This window comes from Drosophila guanche, unplaced genomic scaffold, assembly GCF_900245975.1.
Source record: "Drosophila guanche unplaced genomic scaffold, DGUA_6, whole genome shotgun sequence".
Classification (NCBI taxonomy): Eukaryota; Metazoa; Arthropoda; class Insecta; order Diptera; family Drosophilidae; genus Drosophila; species Drosophila guanche.
The window spans coordinates 1,885,416-1,902,690 of NW_022995745.1; the positions used below are offsets into that span (position 1 = coordinate 1,885,416).

General features: G+C 47.8%; 2 protein-coding genes across 3 annotated transcripts; one reads left to right on the plus strand and one right to left on the minus strand.

Annotated features, from left to right (window-relative positions):
- Positions 1-8,849: 8,849 nt before the first annotated feature.
- LOC117581366 (homeobox protein B-H1) lies at positions 8,850-14,788 on the plus strand. 2 transcript variants are annotated; one of them, XM_034268499.1, is made up of 3 exons: positions 8,850-10,154; positions 13,175-13,403; positions 13,486-14,788. In XM_034268499.1, the coding sequence occupies exons 1-3, from the start codon at positions 9,152-9,154 to the stop codon at positions 14,117-14,119; spliced, it is 1,866 nt and encodes a 621-aa protein (XP_034124390.1). In that variant the 5' UTR covers positions 8,850-9,151; the 3' UTR covers positions 14,120-14,788. The 2 variants fall into 2 exon arrangements, with proteins under 2 accessions (XP_034124390.1, XP_034124391.1); XM_034268500.1 differs by lacking the exon at positions 13,486-14,788 and having other exon boundaries at positions 8,850-10,159; positions 13,175-13,363.
- A 1,635-nt stretch (positions 14,789-16,423) lies between these two features.
- On the minus strand, positions 16,424-16,968 carry LOC117580862 (uncharacterized protein CG13380-like). Its single transcript, XM_034267610.1, has 2 exons — positions 16,762-16,968; positions 16,424-16,693 (listed from the first exon to the last, which is right to left on the minus strand). Exons 1-2 carry the CDS (start codon positions 16,966-16,968, stop codon positions 16,475-16,477), a joined length of 426 nt encoding a protein of 141 aa, XP_034123501.1. The 3' UTR covers positions 16,424-16,474.
- Positions 16,969-17,275: the final 307 nt, after the last annotated feature.

Sequence of the window (17,275 nt, forward strand, 5' to 3'; positions counted from 1 at the left end):
GAAGTCACTAATTAATTGACTAACTAAAAGCGAAACGACAACAAGCAGCAATGGAGAAGGGCGGCAGTTAGTGCAAATTACGGATCTACGGAGCTCTTCCCTGAGTAAACAATGTGGCATCAACAGCAGCGGCAGCAGCAGCCTCTTATGTGGATATGGGGTAAGGCATTTGTTTGTGAACTGCAACAACATTGAGCAGCCAGCGAGTAACTTTAACATAATTTGAAATGTGAACGAGATGAGCCCAATCAGCTTCCTTCTTCCTTTAGACTTAATTTCTATCTATTTTAAACTAAACGAACAGCCAGCCAGACATTTCATACAAGCGAAATTGGTAGCGAAAAAGAGATCGGGCAGAGACTGTGGGCTTGTAGTTTTCGGTATTTATATTAGCAGTAGCGATAGATGTCATGGGGGTATAAAATTCGTTGCGCTTCGAGGTATCTTTCCCTCCTCCCATCATAATGGAACCTTTGTGCAGGGTGCACTGGGGCCTAACATTTAATCGTACATTAAGCGTACATTAATCATCTTGCCGTGGGTCAAGAGGTCACCAAGATGAAATGGAAATTCTCCTTGAGGAAATACCTCATTGATTGATTGATCCAATTCACTTGTCCAAATGCTCTTCTAATGCGATTCTGTCATTAATCAAAGGGCGACTGATACACAATCAAACAAAAAAGTGCAACCCTGTCCAAGTCGCTCAACCCTGACCGCACCCTACCCCACATCAATCCACCCACCCCACCACCCGGAAAATGCATAGCGCAACTAAAAAGCGCTAAAGAGTACAAAGTTGAGTGTCTGTGGGGAGTGGGGAAGGGTGTTCGGGCGCGTGTGAGTGCAGATTTGCACGCGGTCACGTTAAACGCTAAGAATTAAAAGAGCCGAGAACACCCCACCCAAACCCAGGGCCAGACCGAGACCACAAGCCCGTTGCCCTCCCCCCTTTGACCACCCCGGCCATGGCAATCGACTGACGTGACACCAAAAGGCTGAACCGTACTTAAGCTAACAACGCAACGACAATCAGCGAAGGCAACTCCAGTCAAGTCCGCCTATTTGGAGGTGCACCAACAGCTCCTCGTGGTACGGCCATGCACTGAGCGAAATTTGTGGGCAGATGGGCCAAAATGTCCTCGAGGTAAAGGCGGAATAAGAGTGTGTAAAGTGCAGCCAATGCTTGAGTAAATACTGAAAGTAAAGAGACAAATAAGGGATTGTCAGACTCGCAAACATCAGCTGCATGGACGGAGTGAGAATTCCCCGATAAACTCTCAAAATGAGCAGAATATGAAAACAGCCGTTTACTTATGGAACATTTGTGTGGCGATTTTGACAATAGATTCTGAAGTAGAACAAAGTTAACAGAGGACCACAGAAGTGAGACAAAAATATGCCAAAATATGTACTTCCAGACAGTGGAACATTGCGACAGGGAAAGTAATCTTTGGAAAGTAACCCCGTTACAAATTTGTTCTTGGTGTAGTCCACGTCTCACCCTTCTCCAGCTCCTAAGGCCCCCCCGTTCGCCCTTTGAACAATTATGAAGCTTGCATGCTAACATTATAATTGATTGCCTAAGCGCACCCTGGGGATGACTTTGGAGTGGGGAATTTGGGGTTTGTAATTTGATTGCGCAATTTGCGCGCATTGTGTTGCATAGTTTTTGGCGCGCGAACTTGTCCCTCAGCAGGCCCATTAGCCCCCTCTCCGGTGCTATATGGTCATGGGGGCCTGGAGAAATGCTGAGCTGGAGCGCACGAAACCGAAAACAGCCAACGAACATGACATGCATTTATGTCACGTCACATGTGCAACACGAACACCACATCACACTCACACTCACACTCACACTCGCACTGTGAGTGTGTGTATGTGTATGTGTGTGTGTGTGTGCAACAATTTTAATTGGCGACATTCCGCAATTTTATGACTTTTAAAATTCTACATATATTTCATACCAACGGCCCCTGGCCGGGCCAACAGCCAACATGCAACGTTGCCGCACTTCAATTGGCTCTTTTGAAGGACACCCACCACACACAAGCAGAAACACACTCAGACTGCATGCACTCGCATAGAGCAGGACATGCCTGGCTGAGACTCATTCCTGTGGCTGCCCTGCCGCTTTCTGGTCTGCTTCCTTCCTTCTTGGGTTCCACCTCCTCCTGTACCTGTTGTTCTTGTAGTTGTTGTAATTAGTGAGCTGCATTTCTTTGCCACTTTCGACCATGGCAATTAAGCCAACTGTTTGTTGGCTGGCAACAATTGAATGCACAAAACAAACCCCCAAGAGGAGAGAATGAATTGAAGTGCACAGCTTTGGGGGCCGAACCTTGCCATACACTTGCTGATGGATTTTTACTTAATATTCATCAACATTTGAGATTGTTCAATTGCAACTTGGAAGCTTCTTTTGCATCAAACCTACTCTGCAAGACATTCCCACTTCGACTCTTAATACTGAAAGAGAAGCAACTTCTTCGCTTTGTGGCAAAATCTGCATACCCTCTGCCAGTGTATGCCCTCTGCAGCCGTGCAAATAAAAGCGAAAAGAGAACAGAACCGAATATGAAGTTCTGTAATTACGAACGAGCAACGACTGAGGTTTCAGAAGTGGGGCATGAGGCAGGTGAGCGAGGGTGAGCGAGGGTGACTTGGCGGGGCAAAAGATTAGCTGCAGCTCACATAGGCCAAGGGCAAATGGGCGTTAACGAATTCCGATTTGCGATAATGTTTTTGTAGCAAAGAACAGAGCGTGGTGGTCCCTGGCATTCAAGTTTATAGAAAACATTTTGTGTCACCACCTTTGATGGTGTTTACGGCTCACATTTTGGGTTGATTGTCCAGTCCCAGCAGCAGCTTTCCTTCAACTTTTGTGCCTTCTTTTAGCAGTTTATCGTCCTAAGCGGCTGCCCAGCGGGAGGCATCCGTGCGGCATCTGCCTCGGCCACTGCCGCACACATCCGCATCTGAATTGGAATGTGGAATGGTTAATGGGTAGTGGGGATCTCTCTTCACTTTCGGTTAGGGTTAACCTTTCGGCGGCTGACAATGAGCGATCAGCAGCTGCCTTGGCTCCAGCTTCAACACCTTGCCCACTTTTATGGCCCCATCATCAGGTCTCTGCCCCAGCCCTTTCGTTCAGCTCACAATGTTGCGGCTGGTGCGGCTGCGGCTGCTGCCGTTTTTTTTATGGATGCAGGCACATTTTGCATTTCACTTTAATTCGAAACGACTTAATTTCTTTCTGTTGGCGGCAATGGGAACCAAACCCCAAGGCGATGATGCCCTAACCCTCCCCATCCTCCGTTGGCGCGAGAAATGCTTATAAATGCTCAATGCGCGTAGCCGATTAATTGCACATAAAAATTAACAACAATCAGCCAAGCAGCCACAATAACAACAATCGAACGATCCACACAGAACTCACAAAAATAAACAAATAAAACCACTAGGGATGGAATCGTGAGCAAGAGTTTCAGGCACCATAAGTGGAAACCTGAAGAGAAGGGAAACATAATTCATAGAAGATCATAGAGCCCTTAAAGTTTTTAAAGGATAGCAGACAGATTGTCGAAAAAGGACACGCAAACATGATACTAGTTAGTGAGGAGATAGGGAAACTTCAACTCTGCCACGATTATATTGATGGAATTAGAAGAAACACACACAAGAAATTATATTTATAATAATAATGGAACTGGAAACCTCGAGATGAGAGAATACAATAAAAGACGAAATGAAATACTCGAGAGTGGACACATTTTGAAACATCTGAATAGCAACGAGAGTGCCCAGCAATTGCTTCACCGTAAATGGTTGGTCTTCAACAGTTCATAAATGGAATATAAATATGTTCGTGGAGGACATCAAACACTCATCCAGCTAGGCTTTTAAAGGGGTTTCCTCATGTGTGTTACTGTTGGTACATTTCAGTGACTTTTGAATTTGAAAATAACCTTTGGTATTTCAGACCTTACGGATCTACAGACACACATGAATAGGGTTCACGCTGCCATCCCTAATTGTGCCTTGCATCACACCTTTGGCATCGTTATCGCTGTCCCATACACACACACACACAACCACACACACACACACCTCTCGGTCAGCAGACAATGTTGCACTTTGAATGGCTTAGGCCACAAAATATTTTCCCCTGTTCGTTTTATGTGCACCAAATTGAGTCATAAAATACATTTTCACTTCGTCGACAGTTTCAGTTTTAGTTCCATGCTCGATGCTGCCGCCCGTGCCCTTGCCCCTGTCCCTGTCCCTGTCCCTGAACAATTCGATATTTTTAAGTGGTTGCATTTGGAAATGCATAAGCATGTTTTTATGGTCAATGCAAATGTGGCAAGTGGGAAGTGGCAAGTGTCGCCCGTCAGAGCCGTTTAAGCTGGTTGCACTCCTAATTAAGCGGCCCATCCCCAGATAAGAGCACGGCACAGGGATCGCCTCAAGAGGCTTCAGGCTTCATTTACAAATTGCCAACAAAATATAATAGATACAGATGAAATTTCTGGCCAAGGAATTGTTGTGGCTTTGTGCCACGAGCCCAAAACGGACCCCAGAACGAACCCAAGCAAATTATTATTGTTGCTGTTGGTGTTTGAATCGATTTGTTTTCGCCATTGATACTGACAGAATTTATGGACACTGGCTTGGTGCGCTGGAAATGTTTTTGGCGATAAGCCGCGAGGCATCTTAATGAATAACGACTGTCGGGCGGGAAGGCGTTCGCTATCGCCATCGCCTCCATGCAAATCTCTCCTCTGCAGTGTAGCCGAGAACCAACCCGAACCCGAACCCAAGCCCCAATCCAGCGAGGTGTTGATTAGCCGTCCAGCCTAAGCTGAGCCATTAAAAGCGGACCACAAGGCCCGATACCAATGCGGAGTGGAGCAGGAGAGAGAGAGGGGGAGGGAGAGACCTTCTTTTGGTGCCTTCTCTTCTCTTATGTCTCTTTTTGGCTAGGATCCAGGCATGTATTGGATTTATAGTCGCAGGCAGGCAGTAAAAATTTAAATAGCATCCATTTAGTGGGGCGACATCAATTTTGAAACGAGCGCCGCTCTCCAGACGGAATCGGGGCTTCATGTTTATCCTGCTGTTGCTGTTGTTGTTGTTGTTGTTGTTGTTGTTGTTGGTGTTGCTGGCATGCTGACTGATCTGGAGCAGCGATAAATCGGCCACAGAGCAGGAGAGAGAACACCTTTGTTGGCCACGTTGTTGACAAATCAGTTGGCAACAAGGTTGGCCATCGACGGCACACGCGACCAACAACCAACAAAAAAAAAAAAACGAAAAAGGCGAAACGAACTAAAAAATAAGAGACGTAAAATAAACGAAAAGGCCGAATGTGTTCATACCCTTGCTGTTCGATCATTTGCTATTTAGTTGCTGCCCATAATTGTCGGGTTTTTGGAGTTTAGGCCACTCTGTTTCCTGTGGATTAATGTATCTTGTGGATGATCAGTTGTTGTTTAAACTATGCATAAAGGCTGTCAAGCATCCATCCATCTATTGACACTATGGAGTGTCAGTCAAGCTACTTTTCGTGTAGTCTTAACTCTGGTAGATAAAATAAACGTTCTTAGTTTAGAAGTGTTCCAAAATTGGAAACAATTTACCTTTAGTTCAATTCTCTTTGACAATTTTGAAGAATGCATTTCCAATGGCGACAAACAACTCCAACAGAACTCTATACTCCAATCCTATAAAAGCAGAGCGATACAAAAATGAGTGGAAAGAGGCCAAAACAAGGAATAGCAGAGTCTTGATCTTGGGCCGCGGACGGGACTTGGTCCAGCGGAGAACCTTTGTCACCTACAGAGCCATTTACCCCCACGTTGCGCGATGCTCGCTGGGCTCGAGGGTTCGCCGAGGGCAACACATTAAAAGTAAATTAACTTATCAGCGACAACGATCAGTTATTTTATTACGTTTGTCCACGCAGCAACACGAACATTATAATATCAAAGATGCCGATTAAGATTCCGCAACGGCCAGAGGGACCACAGAGCTGTGATGGCTGGATGGCCAAAGGAGTTTGGATTCCGCTGGTGCTTCACATGTGGGTTGATCCGATTCGTTGACTCGAGGTCCCTTTTTTGGGTTCTGAAAACCCTTTGGCTTGGAATTTCATTGATAGGAAAGTGAACAAGCCACAATTTGTATGCCACAATGCAGTTCCAAGTGGAATATTTTCTGTCAGGGGATGAAATCTGAAATCAAACTACTAACACGTTCAAAAACCAGTGGACAAGGCTACCAGGAACCTGGGCTACGCAGCATTTTATATTAATATTGGTTCATGTTTTTGGGAAAATTAATAATACGAGCGAAAGAATTGTTCTCCACTTTGCATGGTACCACAAAGTACTAAGCCCTGAGCTGATGGAAGATTTTAGGTTGCTCTTCTCCTGGTATGAACTTGAGTAAATCCTAATATAAACAAACAACAAATTGCCGATTTATGTTTCCTTAAATTCATCTTGTTTCTTGGCCCATCTTAGTCGCTTGCCTTTTAGAAAATATTCTGCGATTTGGTTAATATTTTGTTCGTAGTTTAGTTTCATGATGCGTTGCAGAATTTTGCAGAATACAAGCCCGAGGCACTGCGTAGCTTCCAGGGAATGGCAGGCTCTGTGGCGACAGGCTGGCATCTCTGCCCCCATTACGCCGTGCAACGTGCACCATGTACCATGCACTGCACCCAGACAACGAGATGGCAATTAAAATTTCACGCCAATAGCTCGGTTCTTCTTTGGTTGGGTTCGGTTCGGTTCGGTTCGGTTTGTGGCCACATGTTGTTGGCCAAGGACTAATTGCTTCTCTCACGGGCAGTGCGGAGCGGAAGAGGCAGGGGAAATACAATTTGTCGAGAGCGGCGCACGTTTGATTGGTATTGATTCCGGCAGTGCGGAGCGGGAAAAAGGTCGGCCTCGGGTTTGGGTTTGTGGTTGGGGCTAGGGCCAGGTCGGGTCAGGTGAGCTGCGTAGGTCATTAGTGGTGAGGTGCAACGAAATTAGAGCGGGAACAGGAGCGATTGCAGTCACAGGAGAAGGAAGAAAGAAGGAGGAAGGAGGAAGGACGCAAGCGCGCGCTTCAATTGCGAGGAGCATTAAAATAATTAGAGTCTGGTCTCTGCTGAAGCATCAAATGCGACGCACAGTCGCAGTCGGAGTCAATCGAACTGTTGTTTCGAGCCGAGCCATTTGTGTCTGCGTGTCTGTGCGCCCGTGTCCTTCGTCCTTTATCCTGATGACGGTTATTGCACTTAAATGCATATAATTGGCAGACCAGGTCGTCGCATATCCTGTGGTCGCACTCCGTTTGCGTTCTGCGGTCGAATCCAAATGTGACTGTGAATGCGAATACCAGGGCCAATGCTTATGCCCATGCCCATTCCCATGTGCAATGCCAAATAGCAATTCCAATTGAATGCTTATAATAATTGTGCTCGCACAACAGCAGCCACTTACGAGCCAACGAATTGTGGAAAACAAATGTGGCTCGAACTCGCACTCGTAAAAACCGCAATGCGCAGTTGTCTCCGCCTTCGACCAGTTGATGGTTACTGCCTTCTGCTGACCGCCAGCCCCGGCTGGCCAGTTGCCAGGCTCTGTCCCTGTCTCTGGCACTGTGCAGGCAGTTGGCAGTGCATTTTCCGGTCGCTGCAGGAAGCCTCCTGCCCGCCCCTCGCCATTTCTTCTGCGAACTATTTAACAGTTGTCCGTATCCAGCCATCGTCTGTGCATATCTATTGATCAGACCAATGTCCATCCATCCACACAATTAGCCTGTTTTGTTTGCTTCCACATTTATTTATTGACTCTCTTTTTTTTCGTGCAGATCTGCTATCAACATCCGCATTTCAAAAAGTAATTTCTGGGCTGCCACTTTGATTGCGACTCCTTCAGGAGATTCGGGACCAGCGGAAAGCAGGAGGAGCAGAAATGCATAGAAATGAGGTAAAATTGTACTGACCGATCCCATCTCCATTTACATATTAATTTCCTTAAAATATTTGTTGGTAAAAAACAAAATTAAAAGAAAGAAAAACTTTAGCCTAGAGTTTGGTTTATTTGAAACAAGTTCTACGCAAGTGGAGAGTCCAAATACAAATGCATGGCCCTTAAATGGTCAATCCAAAAGACTCCAAAAACTGCGTAAAAGCTTTCCGATATTTATCCAACTGCACTTTGAAGTCGAATTAAAATTCCACTCCCCGTTACAGCGCCATTTTGATGCTCTGGCAGTGTACCGCCCACTCCTTGCAGTCAGACAACATCCACAGACAGAAGAAGGCGAGGAAAGCGAAGGAGAAGCAGACCAAGAGCAACTCCAATCGGTCCAACATTATAGCTGCGAAGGCATTTGACCGACATTTGCCACAGTTTCGTCGACTTGCCATAAAAACTCGAGACTGAGACTGAGACTGAGGCTGAGAGAGAGAGAGAGAGAGAGCGAAAGCGAAACCCACCATGGCCAAGAGCTCGGTCGACATGTGGTGGGTTCCGCCGCTCACAGCTCGCTCGCTCACAACATGGCGCCTAAGCCGGAGTGGGACGGCAAATGAGACGGCAACTGGCAAAGAGAGAGAGACTGAGCGACAGCCGTAGAGTATGACAGGGAGAAGTCAAGCAGTAGAGCGCTCTCGCTCCAGCGCAGGCCAAGCGCAATGAGCCGCCACCACTGCTGGCTGCTGGCAGGCACAGCCACCACCCCGCCTATGACAAAGTGGCAAAATTGTAGCCCGACGACGCCGTCGCTGACGGCAGACTGGCTCTGGCTCTGCCGCTACCCTCTGGCTGAGGCCGAGACCTGGACTGAGGCAGAGGCTGTGCTCGCAGGTGCGGTTCAGTCTCGTTTTGGCAGCCACAGCGCGCACGACGTTTCCACCGCGGCAGACGGCAAAGACTTGAAGTAAAAACTTGAAGCACCCAGCGGAGACCTAGAAAGAGGTCCCAAAACAGTGAGCGAGTGACAGAGCAGAGTCTGTGGAATTTTTTTTGTGCTTCTGTGCCCCATAAACGTGTGGCCGAGCGCAGAGTGTGACGTGGAACTAGAGGGGGCGGGCGAAGAGGAGACGCGGCAAGCGCGGAAAACCGAAAAGCGTGTGTTTTGTGCTTAAGAAATGAAAGACTCGATGGGCATACTCACCCAGTCGCCCAGCGAGACGCCCCAAGTGCACCATCCACAGCTGCACCACCAGCTGCACGCTCTGCCCCATCCGCTGCACGCGCTGCCGCTGCCGCTGCCACTGCCCCACCAGCTGAGCCACAGCCACCACCACCACCATCCGCTGCATCACCACTATCCGGGCCTGCAGCCGCCGGCGGTGAACATGTCGACCACCTCTTCCAATCTCAAGCCGAATCGCTCTCGGTTCATGATCAACGACATCTTGGCGGGCAGTGCGGCGGCCGCGTTCTACAAGCAGCAGCAGCAGCAGCAGCAGCACCACAACCAGCAGCAGAACAACAACAACAACAACAACAGCAGCAGCCACAACAACAACAACTCCAGCTCCAGTGGCGACAGCAGCCCCACGCACAGCCACGGCAACAGCAACAACAACGACGAGCACTTGGAGGTGGCCCAGGCGACAGGCCCACAAGCATCAGTGGCACCACCTGCAGCCGTGGCTGCCCCACCGACAGTGGCTGCCCCACCACCCCCACATCACCCACATCCGCACCAGCATCCGCATCCGCATCCGCATGCGTTGGTCCATCATCCGCACGCCAAGCTGAACCACTTCGCGCCGTCGGTTGGCGTCGGCATCGGCGCCACCACACAAATGGGCTCCAACGGTCTCAACGTGGCCCAGTACGCGGCAGCCATGCAACAGCATTACGCAGCAGCAGCCGCCGCCGCAGCGCGCAACAATGCAGCGGCAGCAGCAGCAGCGGCAGCAGCAGCGGCCGCAGCAGCAGTGGCAGCGGGAGTGGGTGGCGCCGGCGGCGGCGGCGGCGGCGGCGGTGTTGTGGGTGCACCGACGGGCACCGAGCTGGACGATAGCAGCGACTACCACGAGGAGAACGATGACTGCGACAGCGATGAGGCGGGCAGCGGCAACGGAGGCGGCGACGGCAGTGGCAGCGGACACATGGACGATCACAGCGTTTGTAGTAATGGTGAGGTGAGCCTCTGTACTATTTGGGGAACGGGTTGTGGGTTGTGGGTTTCGCATCGTTAGAATATAAATGTGTAGCTGCTGCTGGCCAGTTCCTTTTGGACCTGAAAGTAGTCCTTTACTAGACTCATTCCTTTACAAACTCATTGGTTTGCTATCAATCTGAGCAACTTATAATTAATTAGAGCAAGGCATAAGAGGAGCAAGCAGCATACACAGAGAACCTTCGACATATTCCGAGTTTCCTGTACATTTCAATCAGCTAGAACTCGACCAATTCGATCCAGAATACAATATCTAAACAGCAAATCTTCTTTCTTCTATATCTAACTCAAAGGTAAAGCTATAACTCAATCTGTTTGGGGCATCGGGAGCTTATTGCAATGAATATGAAGGCAATCCAATTGCATGCCAGCTGTTAGTGCAACTTCAGCCTGACTTTAATTAAGAGTTTGTGTTGCTGCCTCCGAGCTTTGATTTTCCCCTCAGGCAAGTGTTATCCATTTCGAAATCAAAACTTATTAAATTGGAGGCTTTTGTGCATAGCTTGAAGTTCGTTGCCTAAATCTTTTGTTGAATCTAAGGTGCTTGCCGGTTGGCGCCTGGTAATAATTTTCCGGTCATTCCGGGGGGATGGCATGGGGAGCTGTGTTCTGCCCCGCACCGTTCTGATGTCGCTTTGCAAAACAAACTGTAAAAACGATTGCATGACCGTTTTACATTCTCGACTCTTGCCGTGTTGCTAGTTTTTCCACACACACACACACACACACACTCACAAAACGTACATTTTCACGCTTTGTTTGCGTCATTGCGAAGCTTCTGAGGCACCCAACCCCACGCTCTGCCCCACGCTCTGCCCCTGAGGCATGCACCTGCACTACTGCAACAGCCCATTATGGCAGAGTGGGGGGCGTGGCCTTTTTCTGGCAATGTGCTGGCTGCCGACTCTGCACCAACAAAATGCTGTTTAAAAACGCAGCAAAAAAAAAACAACAAAAATCTCAAATAATTACATGTCTCTCGTTGCTTCTCTCTCTCTCTTTGTTCCTCTCTCACGCACTGCCTCCCAGGCGCCCACTGCCTCTCTGCGCCCCTGACAATCATTTAATTGTGGAAATTGTTATAAAAATGCATTTAACCCTTTTAATAGATGCCCCACGGCAGAAGTTGCTGCAACGACAAAACAGATACAAAATGTTGCAGTTTGTTTGCTCATCTCTCCACCCCACACCACACACACACACACACACACACACCACACACCACACACACACTGGCTCCCGATTTGCAGCCGGTCGCCGTTCATCTGTCGCCGCCACCGGCTGCATCTGGTCTCTGTTTTGTGGCAGTGGCATTTATTACGGCAATTTCCTGTTGCCAATTGCAGTTTTATAAACGGTAGTCGTCGCGTCCACTACACTCCCTCTCACCCTCTTTTGGACTGCCCACCTCTACCCCTCTCTGCCTCGCTGGCTGACAGTAAGAGGAGAGGCCTAAATGATTCGCCTCCAGCCAGAGAAAGTTGGAATCCCTCAATTCCTCTGAACTCGTCATCTGATTGCTCTGGCAAGAGACATAATAATTTATCTTCACATTCTGTCGATTTCCTGAATTTAAGAATTTACATACAAATATTGACAATTTCGTAAAACAAAATGGTTGGACACTCTAGCAGCACTTTTATACAAAATAATTGTCTAATTTTTCTAGATTTGTATTCAGAATTAGGAAGCCCCATTTTGGGAGCCAGCCAATTGTTGCGCCTTCCATTATTATTTCGCTGTTGGCAGTAAACATTGTTTGCAATAAATTGACCTTTACGTTTTAATTGCGAAAACGCTTTTTCTCTGAAATATGTCAATCAGCTGCTCAACAAATTATCGCCCGGCAAATCAATAAGCTAACGAGGCGGCAATTCCAGCATTCGTGAGTAATTTGCTGTAATTGTAAATGAGTTTTATTCAATTGCATTATTGTCGCTTATTTATCGTTGCAATTAGGCATTTATCGTCTTATATTTTATCTGTTTAGGGAGTTCCCGTTCCCACTCTCAGCTATACATTACATCATTGCACACTTATATCACTTATTGTGATTTTTAATTTGAAACAAATTGAATATTAATCTAATTGTCCTTTGCCTTCATGTGGAAGTATGCACAGTTCCTCCTCCTCCTCCTCCTCCTCCACCAATGTGGAGTCCATTTCAGTGCCTGCCTCCGAGGTTGGCACTTGGCAAATAATTTCGTTTTAAATAATTTAACGCTTGAGAGTTTTCAGCGAGTGAGTATAGAACGTACTCTTCGCAGGCCCTCCTGGGCCGTGGCCCAAAAACTGGCTCTCGCTTATCAGCGAACCGCAATCGAATGAATTTACATAAATTGTATGTACTAAATGGCAAACGAGCAGCGCCTTGCCCCGCGGTGGAACTACGGAACTCGCGGAAAAAGGTGGAAAAGCGGGCCTACAAAAGCCCACAAAAGGGGTCCACCTCTCCCTCGCTCCCAGTCTGTGTGTGTGTGGAGTGGAGTGGCTGCGGCAAGTTTAGACATTTTGCTACACATTTTTATTACACTTACACACACGAAGCGGCAACGAAGCGGCGGGGCAGGACGGTGGGTAACCGCTTTGTGAGCGGAAGCGGCAATTGCGTGGCCATAAACGAGAGCCTCTAACTGTAACTGCCTGCAACTGTTTGTCTGAGGCCAGTTCTTGGCTGTGTGGCTGTGTGGCTGTATGTCCCCTCGCCCTTGGGTCAGACCAGTTGCCAAGGCTGGCCATTTACTATTGAATTTGCGTACACGGACTGGACGCTTTGAAGCGGCTCCAGAGGACACTGCAAATGCAAATACAGGATGAGAATATTAATGCGAATTTAATTTGGGATTAAGTATAACAAATTCGTGCTTCCCATGGAACATATGGCCCTTTGTGCTGATTACTATTTTCAATAGTTAAATGTCTTTGACCGAATCAATGGATACACTTTCTATAAAATCTCTGCTACTCTTTCTTTCAGGCGGCAAGGATGATGATGGTAATAGCATCAAGAGCGGCTCCACCAATGACATGAGCGGACTGAGTAAAAAGCAGCGCAAGGCCCGCACCGCATTCACCGACCATCAGCTGCAGACGCTGGAGAAGTCCTTTGAACGGCAGAAGTACCTGAGCGTGCAGGAGCGTCAGGAGCTCGCCCATAAGCTGGATCTGAGCGACTGCCAGGTGAAGACCTGGTACCAGAACAGAAGGTATGTCTGCCCCCGGAGCCAACCCAATGCGAACACCACCCTAAAGCAATCTCTCTCTCTCTGTGTCTCTCTCTCCGTGCAGAACCAAGTGGAAGCGCCAGACGGCAGTGGGTCTGGAGCTGCTCGCCGAGGCTGGTAATTTTGCCGCATTCCAGCGGCTGTACGGCGGATCACCGTACCTGGGCGCCTGGCCGTATGCGGCAGCTGCCGGCGCTGGGGCCGCTGCTGCCGCCGCGCATGGGGCGACGCAGCACACCAGCATTGATATATACTACCGGCAGGCGGCCGCTGCCGCTGCCATGCAGAAGCCCCTGCCCTACAACCTGTATGCCGGTGTGCCCAGCGTGGGCGTCGGTCCGTTGGCTTCCGCCGCCGCAGCGCCCTTCTCCCACCTGTCAGCATCAAGCTCGCTGTCCTCGCTGAGCAGCTACTACCAGAATGCAGCAGCTGCCGCAGCCGCCGTAAATGGTCCACCGCCAGCGTCCGCAGTGCCGGCCCCTGGCGGCCCACTCAAACCGTTGGCCAGCAGCTCGCCCATGCTTGGCGTATCCGCCTCTGCTTCGGCTTCGGCTTCGGCATCGGCATCGGCATCAGCATCGCCACCGCATCCGCCCTCGACGCCGAGTCCCACGCTCAATCCGGGAAGTCCGCCGGGCCGCTCGGTGGACAGTTGCTCGCAGGCGCAGTCAGACGACGAGGATCAGATTCAGGTCTGAGTAGAAGCGTCGACAGTGAGCCGCCAGTAAATGAGAAGGGTGTGGTTCTACGTATGTGTACATGTGTGTGTGTGTGTGTGTCTGTGTGTGTGTGTGTGTGCTTCAAATGTAAGTGGGGTCATGCGGTGCCAAGAGAGAAGCTGCCTAGAAGCTCAAATCCCATTATCCAGCACCCAAAAGTGCGAGCTACGGCCATAAAAGTGAAAGGCAATCACAATTCGAGTTCAACTTTCATCGGAATCTTTCATCTATTTCATTTCATTTGCTATAATTTATTTATATTCCAATTCATTTTCGAATTGTTCATTCACGTAAAGTCTTCAGCTAAGGCAGGACACTTTCTGCGAATTGCAAGCCGCCGCATGGCCCCCTATCCGCTCCCATTGGGTTGCGCTTTTCTCAGTGTGTGTGTGTGTGTGTGTGTGTGTGTGTATTTAATCGTATATGTGTATATGCTCATGTGTGCTTGACTAATCTATTTTGAGTTTCATCTAAGTAATTTATTGAAAATGTTTTATGAAGCATCTTTGAATCGTGGAACTAGAGTATTTAAGTATTTATTTGAATGTTGTAAAAAGTAGCAGCCAAAAAACGAAAGCAAAGGGGAATGTTGTACACCTAAGGCCCAACCACAAAATGTATTATCACCAAGCAACAGCAGCAGCAACAGCGACAGCAACAAAAACAACCAACAACTAAGCGACAACTTCGCATTGAAATTTGAAATAAATCTCCCCAATTTTTTTTTTGCGTAGCTTAGTTCTATAATCGTTGTGTAACTGTAAAATGTAAACTGTAATATGTAAAGTATTCTTAAAGCATTTTTTTGTCTATGTTAGTAGCTAAACATATAAGTTTTTGTCTAAATAAAAGAGAATAATATGAAAATAAAGCATCGTTTGGTAGGGGTTGGGTGGGAGCTCGGCACCCGACGTGGGTGGGTACCGGGGAGCAATTAAAATAATGACCAACCGAAACAATTTACAAACGATGTGTGGGGGGTGGCATGGCAATTGAAGGGAGAGGCCAGAGGGTGGAGGGTAGAGGGTAGAGGGTAGAGAGGGACAGAGACGACGACGTGCGAGCCAACCCCTAATGATAATAATTGCATGCAAAATGCATTTAACCGCAATTAGTGCATTTATTAGGCCAAAAGCTGATATATTGAATAACTGCCTTTGGCCACCAGTTGGCCAAAGCAGCAGGGCACAGCCAGTAGGGAGGGAGGGGGCTGTCTTGAACAGTTTTGACCATGTCCCGTGTACCCGTACCGAGCCCCTGCTCTCACCTGGCCACAAACGCCTTGCGTGCTCGCATGCAAGCAGCGCTGCAGGCAAAGACCAGCCAAACGATCCTTGAAGTGCAGAGCCAAGGATATAGCCGGACAGCTGACTGGCAGCAACAGCAAAGGCCAAAAACGGTCAGAGTAGAGCCCATGTAAATCGCTAAATTGATCCAATTCCAAGAGTTGTATCAAAAGCGAACAAAATCCTTGAACTGTATTGAAGGACTGCACATTATTTCTTCGCTTTCAGTTAGCCAACTTCATTGCTACAATGTTGAATATTTACCGCACATTGGATGCCAATTTAGCTACCCAAAATGTTCAAGAATCGGCACCAAGCAGTAGCCATCCATAATAAGTTTGTTACTCAAAATAGTGTTCCACATGCACTTATTTTTGATCGTTCCGAAACAGTAGTCAGTGGACTGTAGTCTGCCGTTTAGGGTATGCATCAGTCGCTGCTGCTGCTGCTGCTGCTGCTGCTGCTGTTGTTCCTGTGTCCACGCGTGTGTTGTTGTTTTTTGTTGTCTGTTTTTTTTTGCGCCTTCATCGACAAATTGCTGTTGACTTAAAACAAAAGCGACGCTTGGTAGGACAATGAAATGACAACAGCACAATAAGCGGCTTGGCTTGGTTCTCGGGTTGCCCTGTCGGAGCGGAGACTGGTCAGGTCTGCTGCTCCGGTCTGGCTTGGCCAGAGGGCAACCTTTCATTAAAGACAAATGACACAAAACAGAAACTCTGTGGGCCCTGCCGGCGCACGCTCAATTAAACACGATCGCTGTTTCAGTAGTTGTTGGTTTGCCGTTTGCCGTTTGCTAATTATTGCGAGCAATGCAAACAACAGAAAATAGTAACTAAAAGAACTCTCTGGTCCAACGAAATGTACATAGATACATATGTGTATGTGTATGACAAACAACTTTACCGCTTTGTCAATAATTAAAGGTTTGAAAAGCGATTGTTTTATGCAAACATCTCCCTTTAGGGTGTTTGGGTTTATTAATATTTCTCTGAGTTTTAATAATTATTGAAACACTTATAATGTATCTCCGCTTATGCGGCTCCATCTACTGCAATTGATCCTGCTCGTCGTCCACTTTGTAAAGGGTCTGGGTTAAGAACTTGAAGCCACAATGGGGACACCCACGAAGGTCCATCGAACATATCTCCGAAGGATGGACGGCACACACCTTGGCAACGCGTCCAGTCACGAAGCGGGTACAGGCGCCACATTTGTAGACCTTTCTTTCACGGTTGCAGATGCAATCGGCCTGCGTGTTTTTCTTCTGAAAATAGTGTGAAAATAATATTGAGTGTGGAATAAGCATAAACTCCGATTCGATTGCTGACTCACCTGCTGTGTATCTGCCACGCCGTCGATGGGCTTCTTGGGATACTTGCGCTTCTTGGGATACTTGCGCTTCTTGGGATCCTTGCGCTTCTTGGGATACTTGGGCTCCTTGGGCTTCTTGGCCTTCTTGGGCTTCTTGGCCTTCTTGAGCTTCTTTTCCTGCTTTCGGGCTACTTGGTCCGATGATCGGGCATCGAGGCTACCATACATATTTAGGAGTCGTTCCGTAAGAATTTTCTCATCCATTTTTGATTCTACTTGAAGTAATAGTCACAGGGAATACTTGCAATGGCCATAGTGTCGGAAATACTAACCTTTTTAGTTATTACAATAAAATCTTTTCAATGGTTCTGTTCGGACTTGCAGCGCAGCTTGCACGTGAAACTTTTGCAATTTGCTTTGAACTTTGCCAACTGATTTTGCCCATAAAGTGCTGCTTTGCAACCAGTATTTTGGGAGCAATTAAAAGAGACGATGTAGCCGATGATATGGCAAAATAATTCTCGATTTCTACTTA

Coding starts and splice junctions, on each gene's coding strand:
- LOC117581366 (XM_034268499.1), top strand. CDS start 9,152: ATGAAAGACTCGATGGGCATACTCACCCAGTCGCCCAGCGAGACGCCC. Junction 10,155..13,174: donor TCACAGCGTTTGTAGTAATG/GTGAGGTGAGCC, acceptor TCTTTCTTTCAG/GCGGCAAGGATGATGATGGT. Junction 13,404..13,485: donor ACCTGGTACCAGAACAGAAG/GTATGTCTGCCC, acceptor CTCTCCGTGCAG/AACCAAGTGGAAGCGCCAGA.
- LOC117580862 (XM_034267610.1), bottom strand. CDS start 16,968: ATGTATGGTAGCCTCGATGCCCGATCATCGGACCAAGTAGCCCGAAAG. Junction 16,694..16,761: donor GCGTGGCAGATACACAGCAG/GTGAGTCAGCAA, acceptor CACTATTTTCAG/AAGAAAAACACGCAGGCCGA.